At 33.7% G+C, this 9,041-nt stretch overlaps 2 protein-coding genes across 2 annotated transcripts; both read left to right on the top strand.

The window, feature by feature from the left end:
* The first annotated feature begins 621 nt into the window (after positions 1 to 621).
* LOC131615659 (transcription factor MYB61-like) lies at positions 622 to 3,399 on the top strand. Its single transcript, XM_058886809.1, has 4 exons — positions 622 to 690; positions 1,604 to 1,849; positions 1,969 to 2,098; positions 2,198 to 3,399. The coding sequence occupies exons 2-4, from the start codon at positions 1,717 to 1,719 to the stop codon at positions 3,099 to 3,101; spliced, it is 1,167 nt and encodes a 388-aa protein (XP_058742792.1). The 5' UTR covers positions 622 to 690; positions 1,604 to 1,716; the 3' UTR covers positions 3,102 to 3,399.
* Positions 3,400 to 7,069: 3,670 nt separating this feature from the next.
* LOC131652729 (uncharacterized) lies at positions 7,070 to 7,927 on the top strand. The gene has a single exon (XM_058922678.1). The coding sequence runs from the start codon at positions 7,070 to 7,072 to the stop codon at positions 7,925 to 7,927; it is 858 nt and encodes a 285-aa protein (XP_058778661.1).
* The last annotated feature ends 1,114 nt before the right edge of the window (positions 7,928 to 9,041 follow it).

Raw genomic sequence — 9,041 nt, 5'->3', positions numbered from 1 at the left:
TCTATTATTAACTTTAGTTTTAGTACCCTACCTAAAAAAACCATCAATTTCATTAGTATTTTCCTCACAACCACAAAGAACTCGTATGAAGTCAGAAAATTGACATTGAAGAAAATCACATTTAATTCAAAGATAAAGTATTTTTCAAATTGCAAAAAAAATAAACCATTCACATAGTTAGTTCAACTTCAAGCACTTTCTAACCCAAGAAATATGACCTTAACCTTCTCATATATCAAAAACAATTTTCCACTATTTGTTCCACAAAAATAAAATTCATCTCAATAAAGCCAAAATAAATAGAAAGTTATTCAAGAAAAGGAAAGGGTGATAGAGTTTTCAAAACTTTGAGTATTATCACCAAAGGGAACAAAAGAACCTAGAGAATTAAGGTTTCTGTTATCATCAATTTAATGCAGTATACTATGTTTTGCATAATTTCTACTCTTAGGATTTACTTCTCCATAAGAGAATTTTTCCTTTCTCCTAACTTTTTGTTAATTTATATTAATTCATATTACTATTCTTAGATTAGGTTTAGACTAGAAAACTCACCCCTTCAAATTCCATAGATGGAACATTTTTTCTATTATATCATGTGGGAATGGAGACATCTCGTCACATATTATAACTTTCAAATGCACAATAGAAGAATCTCAACTCTAAGCAGCATGGCACATAACAACCAAGGTAGGTTAAAAGTGAGAACTTTTGCTAGCTAGATTTGTAGCTTTTGCTTAACAAAATTTGGTATATAATAATGATCATCACTACTCATAACTAATAGTATATTTACAATTAGATTACAATATTACATACATCAAAGTCAAACTAGATAAAATAACATTATGTTGTAGTTCTACTACTCTCCTATATGCAACCCTTTGATAGGATGTGGGAATAGGTAGATCTAGACCGTTGATAATGATTGATGGGCCCCATTTAATTAGTTAATTATTTGTCATGTGAAGAAGGGAGTAAATTCATATATAAATATAGATGATCAACTCTTTTTAAATTTTAATAGAAGACAGTAGACATCAACGTCACGAATTGTTTAGCTTAATGGTGAAGACTTGAGTTTTGATATTGTGTTTTTTAAGGTTTAAGATTTCAATCCTAATAAGTGCAAACAACCTTTGTATTAGGGCAGGTCCATATAGAACTATACTCTAACTTTAAACGGAGTCACACAAATAGACAATAAAATTGATTCCTTTAAATTAATCGGTCATAAGGCCGAATACAGAGATTATATCTAGTGTCTGATACATTAACGAAGTGAAAATAAGCATTAGAAAGTCACACAGTGCACAGAATAATTAAATTCATAAATATATATATATATATATATATATATATATATATATATATATATATATATATATATATATATATATATATATATATATATATATATATATATATATAAAGGTGGAACTGTCCAATAACCTTTTGAGTACAACTTTCTCTCCTCTAAGACTCTTCCTATTTATTTGATTCCCTATCAAGGTGCCATTTTATTTTTTTCAACTTGCTTTCTCTAAGAGCTTCTCTCTCTCAACACTTTCTCCTCCTCACCCCACCAAACTTTCCTCTCTAGTTTCCACGTAGGTTTTGTTTGGACAGAAAAAACTTTACAGCTTTAAAAAAGAGTTTCTTCCAAAGCAAAGTTTGTGAGTGTGTTTGAAGATAAGATTTTTCTTAAACGTAATCATGGGAAGACACTCTTGCTGCTACAAGCAGAAGTTAAGGAAAGGACTTTGGTCTCCAGAAGAAGATGAGAAGCTTTTGAATTACATTACCAAACATGGTCATGGATGTTGGAGTTCAGTCCCAAAACTAGCTGGTACCTATACATATACATATACATATATTTAATATTCTACATAGTATTATAGTTTCAAACTTCAATACATGATTCATGCATTTTTATCTGATATATATTTGAGCATGCACAATGAATAGGTTTGCAGAGATGTGGCAAGAGTTGCAGGTTAAGATGGATAAATTACTTGAGACCTGATTTGAAGAGAGGAGCATTCTCACAACAAGAAGAGAATTTGATCATTGAACTTCATGCAGTACTTGGAAACAGGTTATTGTAGAATCTATAATAACTCTTTATCTTTTTATGATATAGTTTTTTTTTTTCGGTTTTCGATTATGTGTTTGAATTGTTTCTTGTTTATATCAGATGGTCTCAAATTGCAGCACAATTACCAGGAAGAACCGACAATGAGATTAAGAATCTATGGAACTCATGTCTCAAGAAGAGGTTGAGACAAAGTGGCATTGATCCAAATACTCATAAACCACTCTCAGAGATTGAAAATGATAATGAAAAACCACTCACAGCAAACAAAAGCAATCAAAAAGCTTCGGTTTCGTCGAATGATGTTATGAGTTTGGTAATGGAACCTACAAAAGCTTCTATAGATCATGGTTACCCTCTAGAAGTTTCCACTTCCTCGAAGATCAACAACAATGGTAGCAGCAGCCATGAATTATTCCTAGACAGGTTCAACACCACAGGCTACTTTTCTTTCCAGAACATGAACTATGGATCAAACATCGGAATTTCGGAGAATCCAAATGCGTCTATTTGTTTCACACCATCCTCATCTTCTTCACAAATGATGTCATTGTCAGATACAAATTCTGTCATAAACTCCAACATGCTTCATTCTGTTACAACCTCAATTTTCCAAACACCAACACAAGTAAAACCAACCGTTTCCGTTTCCTCGGACGGAGTTCATAACTGGGAAGCAAGCAACTACAACACCATTAACAACACGAGCAAAACCGTTTCCAGCGCGAACTTTCTCGACAGCGGAACTCTACCGTTACAAGAAGAAATGAAATGGTCTGAATATCTCAACACGCCATTTCTCATGCAGAATCAGCCTCCTCAATCTATCTACGCCGATGCCAAACCAGAAACAGGTAATTTCATAACTGATGAATCATGTACTAGTTGGAGCCAATGCCAACCGCAACAACAACAACAACAACAACAGCAACAAGGTTTTCAACTTTCTGATATATATAGCAAGGATCTGCAGAGATTTTCAGTGGCTTTCGGACAAACGCTATAGCCTAAAAGAGACAAAGATCGCGATATGAATATTATATGATTTTCTATATGAATGAACTATATAGGTCAGAAGTTTCTTATCTTTCTGACCACAGGTGTGTGCTGTAAATTTCCCTTTTGATAAAACTTCCATATTGTATATGTGTCTCATACCACAAAAAAAAAAATCAGCATTATTATGTTACATTACAATAATTGTCAATTTTTTCACCTCAAGCATAGAGGAAATACTGTAGAATAAGGCTTGAAAAATTCTTATGAATGTGAACTATATCTATCAAGTGATTTTATGTATATATAGTTGAGTGCATTTTTCTATATTTATCTTATTAAGGGTTCAAATTTGGAATCCATAGAGTTTTTTCTTTCTCTCAGTATCAAAGGTGCAGCAGGGACCATTTATATATGTTTCTTAAATTAGTGTCTGTCACTGTCTTTGTATAGATAGAGATTGGTTACACTTTTTTGAAAAAAAACATGAGATGAGTGATTGAAGTCAAGAATGTATGCATACAAATATATACATCACTTTTCTTCCTTTGATCATTTACATGTTTGTTTGAAAATTGAAATCACTTTAAACAAACAGTTATGGACACACCACCGACTATATAGGTATGAAAATCAGTTCAGTTCAATAAAGGCCACATAAAAAAACTCATTCATATATTTCCTTGATTAAAGTTGTTGTACGGACACAAAGTTTGATAAAAAAAAATCATATGATATGAAAATATTTTACTATCGCTGCAAAAGGGTTGGCATAGTGGAAACATAAAAAGAGTAATTTTTAATGCAATGTAATGTATTGGGAAATGACACATATTGTACAATTGTACCAATTCAAATAAAAACAAAAGGGTTGTGTATGAATGGCCTTATAGTGTGGGACTATACTTCTAAAAGCCTTCAACGTTGCATCATATAACGGGTCCCTTACACGTACTGATGCTGCGGAAAGGGAAAGTTGCTAGATAAATAAAGAGACATGACATGAGTAACCCGGAGAAACAAATGGAGTCAAGTCAACTACCTTCATTTTTGTTACCAACGTATCCGTATTCGAGTCAGTATCAGCGTCATGTCTGATGTATATGTCTGAACATGTTTCATAGTTTTCGAGGCATGTCCGTTATTATTTTTTTTAGTTATGAAGTGGTAAAATTTACTAGAAACTCGTACAAATAACCGTGAGTACTAGGATTCGGATTTTGATGATATTCAGTCTGATAATATCTGCTTCGATCATAGTACTAAGGTTCAAATTTTAGTGATGATATACAAATCAGCTTCTGTTCAATTGAGATAGTATTTGATTGAATTTTGCTTTCATCATTCCAAATTATCTAATTACCAAATAAAACCTAGTTACAAAACTAGGTTACCATTACCAATAGCTAGGGAAAAAAACCATAACATAAGTTATATTTAATTAGCAAAAATATTAGGATTTGCTAATTCATAAGTAAAGACAAACCATCATCTTCAATCTTTTTGCTCCTTGATTATCCATGTGCAAACACATATTTTCAATTAGTCTTCTCAATTATTTAATTCTTGCAAGCTTAATATTCCTAAGCATAAAATAATTTTAAACTTTTTTTGGAGATAGTGATGGTATGTTATGTTTAAAATAATATCCATGCATGTGAAGCAAATTATTGGGTCTATTTCATGGGTCCCTACAATGATAACTGCACAGGAAAAGAACAAAAATCCCAAGAGACATGATAGGGTGGTGGCAATGCAATCCCAAATTTGATTCCCTAGCAAAATATATTAATATATTGAATATTACTAGTTAATTAAACAAGGTTCATAAGTTTTTCATATAATTGTGTGAGGAACAAACTATAGTCAATTGTTTATATTATATTATATAATGTAAAAGGCAAGAAGGACAAGTAAGTAATAGAAAAATGGATGATTATGAAGATAATGATTGAAGTGATAATGACGGTGTTGATGAAGGTATATATAAAAGTTTTGTTATAGTTTATGAGAATATATTTTTTGGGGGACAGATAATTGATGCATATTTTTATGAAAGTGATGCAAATAAGAATAAGAATGAGGCAGAAGTTGAATTGAATTGAATAAACAACAAAATGAGTTATCAACTGCAAACAATGAAGGCTAATTACGTTCATATAGGAAGTCAATGAGGAAGATACTCATAGCCAAAAATAAGAAAAAAATGATTTTGAATTTGTATGTTACTCGAAGAAATTGGCTAATTATTCATATAGATTTTAATTTGTACTTTTAACTTTTAAGTGTATGTTTGTTTATATTGAGTATAATATAATAATTTTTTTTGGGAATTTGTTGTTTAATACTAATTTAAATGTTGATTAGATAAAAAAATAGTTGGATTGATTTTGTTTTGAAAAATAATGATAATAGAGTAGTACTTTCATTACTTTTCTATTGCTACAAATGTAGTTAGGATCAAACTGGTTTAACTTGTAGAAAAAATATTATAATAAATTTTAGGGTTGGAAAAAAATTATTTTATAGTTTTCAATCAAGTTCTAGAAAATGTATTTAAATATAGATTATCTATCACTCAAATCAAAGAAAAATGAGTGTCGAATTTTCTTAAGTAAGTTACTCCGAGTTATGCCAAAAACTCAAATGTAGGTGTGGATTTATGTATTTGCATGTATGAAATTGATGATACTGCTGACAACTAGGGGTGGGAATAGGCTGGGCCGAGCTAGGCTTTGTCAAGCCTGAGCCTGGCCTGCTAAAAAATTCAAAGCCTAAGTCTGGCCTGTAGCCTATAGTAGGCTTATTTTTTTGGCCTGAGCCTGGCCTTTTATAAGGCCTGATTGGCCTGTTAGCCTACTTAAAAGCCTATTTCATTTGAACATTTGTAAATAAGTCATTCAACTCAACTTTATATAGACTAACAAATTAAAAGATCAATCAGATTAAATGTTTGTTTGCATTGACTTATTTGAGTTTATCTAGTAGTATACATTTTTTGATACTATTGGTTTGAAAAAACTTATGGAAGTAACTTATGACATTGTTCATAAGATTTTTTTCATCTTATTTTCATAATTTCTTTAAGATAACTAATATTTATTTTTATATTTTAATTCAAAATACAAAATACAATATAATATTAATAAAATTATTCAAATTTATTTAAATAGGCCGGCCTCATAGGCTTAAAAGGCTTTTTATATGGCCTGTGGCCTAGCCTTTTTAGCTAAATAGGCTTATAAAAAAGCCTAGGCATTTTCTATTTATGTAAAAAGTCTGGCCTGGCCTTGGCCTATGTAGGCTGGGCCGTAGGCCCCTGTTAGTCGGCCTGGCCTATTCCCACCCCTACTGACAACCTTCCTAATATTTTAGTGATGACAATGCTAATAATTGTTGAAGTCGATGGTAATTATATCTTTCCAATTTTTTGATGGTAGTGATTAACCTTGAGACATCTCAAGTCTTATCAAGTAAGAGACTCAAGTTTCTATTGAAGTGCTTTTATGATCAGGAGTATCTGACAAAGGAATTTGAAAACTTTAGAGTTGTAAAAAATAGGAAATGTGAAAGTTCGTCTGATCGTATTTGTCCGAATGACCATAATGTTGTGAAAGTATGAGAGTGAGTCCTAAGATATAAAGGCATCACATACACAAACATTTAAATCTATTTTTGAAACCACTATTTACCTAACAAAATACCTAAAAGACAAAATTGAAACTTAGAGTATTTATTCTTCAATAAATAATGTTTTAATCTATGCGCATTAAAAGTAAATACATGTATTGCATCAAACAGATATATCTTTTAAATTTTAAATGGTTTCGACCACCTAGAACAAAGTTTTTCTATAAAGAGCTTAATCTCCTTCTCTGAAGTTTCTCTAAAATATGTACTTATCTATCCACCTTTTTGTTCGTCATGTTTAAAGGTCATCATGCGGGATGATCTAAGTATGAATTGGGGATGAATTTCATGGAGCGCAACTGGAATTTTATAAAATTGCCTGATCTGTATTACCACGATGACGGTTATTTCCTCATGCGGTTCAAATCAAAAGAGGAGAAGGAATCAGTGTTGCAAGGGGGACCATACACAATTAGAGGAATGCCAATGATAATCAAAGAATGGAAAGCCAACTTCAACATGAAACAAGATATGTTAAGAACGATCCCAATTTGGATCAAGTTACCTAAACTGCCATTGTATCTTTGGGGAGAACGCACGCTGGATAAAATTGGGAGTGCAATTGGTGTGCCCATGATAACAGATGAATGTACCACTCATAAACTCCGTGTTACTTACGCGCGAATATTGGTAGAAGTCGACATAACTAGGAAACTGCTGGAAGAAATTGCTTTGAAGGATAAAGAAGGGAACATTCTACTGCAACCGATTGAATACGAGTGGCGACCCAAGTTCTGTGATAAGTGCCAGAAAGTGGGGCACACATGTGTTGATGGACTCAAAAAGAAGATATGGAAACCAAGGCAGCCTAAGATCACGCCGACACAAGCTGCGGTATCTGAGGAAAGTCATATGCAATTAGAGGAGCTCACGGCTGGGGTACAGACTGCACAAGCAGAGCAGCCTATCCTAGAACCTGTTACTACACCAGTAAACACGGATGGGGATGTGTTTGCAACACCACACAATACCAAACAGAAAACAAAGGAAACAGTGGAAGTGACTTGGATCAAGGCCAAAGGCTCGTCAAAGGCAAAAAATAGGAATACTGTCTCTGCAAGTTCTTCTTTTGTGACACAAGAGAATGGTTTTGAGGTATTGGGGGTTTTGAATGACCCCCATACTTTTGACCGTGGACCATGTTAGCATCATGGAACGTGCGGGGGCTGAACAAGGTTGGCAAGCTAATGGAGATAAGCTCCCGTCTTCGAGAGCTCCAACCTGACATTATGATGCTATTAGAAACTCGAGTAAAAGCCAATAAGGCCAATAAAATTAGAGAGAGAATTGGGCTAAGGGGTCGCTATCTTGATAACTATGCAAACCACTCTAATGGCAGAATTTGGCTATATTGGAATGAAGATAAGTATGATATTCAACTTGTGACAAGTACAGATCAAATGCTCCACTGCAGAGTGAATGAGACCACAGGTGAATTCAAGTTCTGGCTAACGGTTATCTATGCTAGTAATAAATTGGATAACCGGAAAGTTCTGTGGAAGGATATTCAAAACAATCAAAGTCCTGGAAGAGAAGCTTGGATGCTAATGGGGGACTACAATAACGTAATAACGACTCAGGATCGTATAGGTGGTAATCTGGTGACCGAATCTGAATACGTCGATATCCACGATATGATGAATATTATTGGGCTGAACGAACTGGACAGTAATGGAGATTTTTTCACTTGGACAAATAAAAGAGCTGCTGAACCGATTTATTCGCGTATAGATAGAGTTCTTGTAAACACTGCCTGGATGCAGCAATATTCTGATATGACTCTAGACATTCTGCCGCCTATGGTATCTGACCACGCTCTTCTCGTTCTTAGGGGTTTTCGCCACTCTAAACGTATGGGTACGTTTAAGTTCCAAAACAGTATGACCAATATTGATGGCTTTCATGATATAGTTACGCAGAGCTGGAATAAACCAGCAAGAGGAAACCGTATGGCTATCCTGTGGTACAAATTGAAAAGACTGCAAGGCCCTCTCAAAAAGCTGCAGCGGCCACTTCGTGATTCGGCCAGGATCATCAGCAAATTGCGGCAAGAGCTTCTAGCTGCGCAGCAATATCTCCAGCAGAATCGACATGACAGTAGCCGTATAGAAACAGTCAAAAATCTCACAGAGGAGCTTATTAAGTGGAATACTATTGAAGCTAGTAATTTGATGCAAAAGGCTAAACTGGACTGGATAAAGATGGGTGATGAAAATAGTGCTTTCTTCCACGCGTATGTAAAGGCGAGGCATAACCATAA

The sequence above is a fragment of the Vicia villosa genome, linkage group LG1 (genome assembly GCF_029867415.1).
Source record: "Vicia villosa cultivar HV-30 ecotype Madison, WI linkage group LG1, Vvil1.0, whole genome shotgun sequence".
Lineage (NCBI taxonomy): Eukaryota > Viridiplantae > Streptophyta > Magnoliopsida > Fabales > Fabaceae > Vicia > Vicia villosa.
This window is presented reverse-complemented; position numbering and strand designations above follow the sequence as displayed.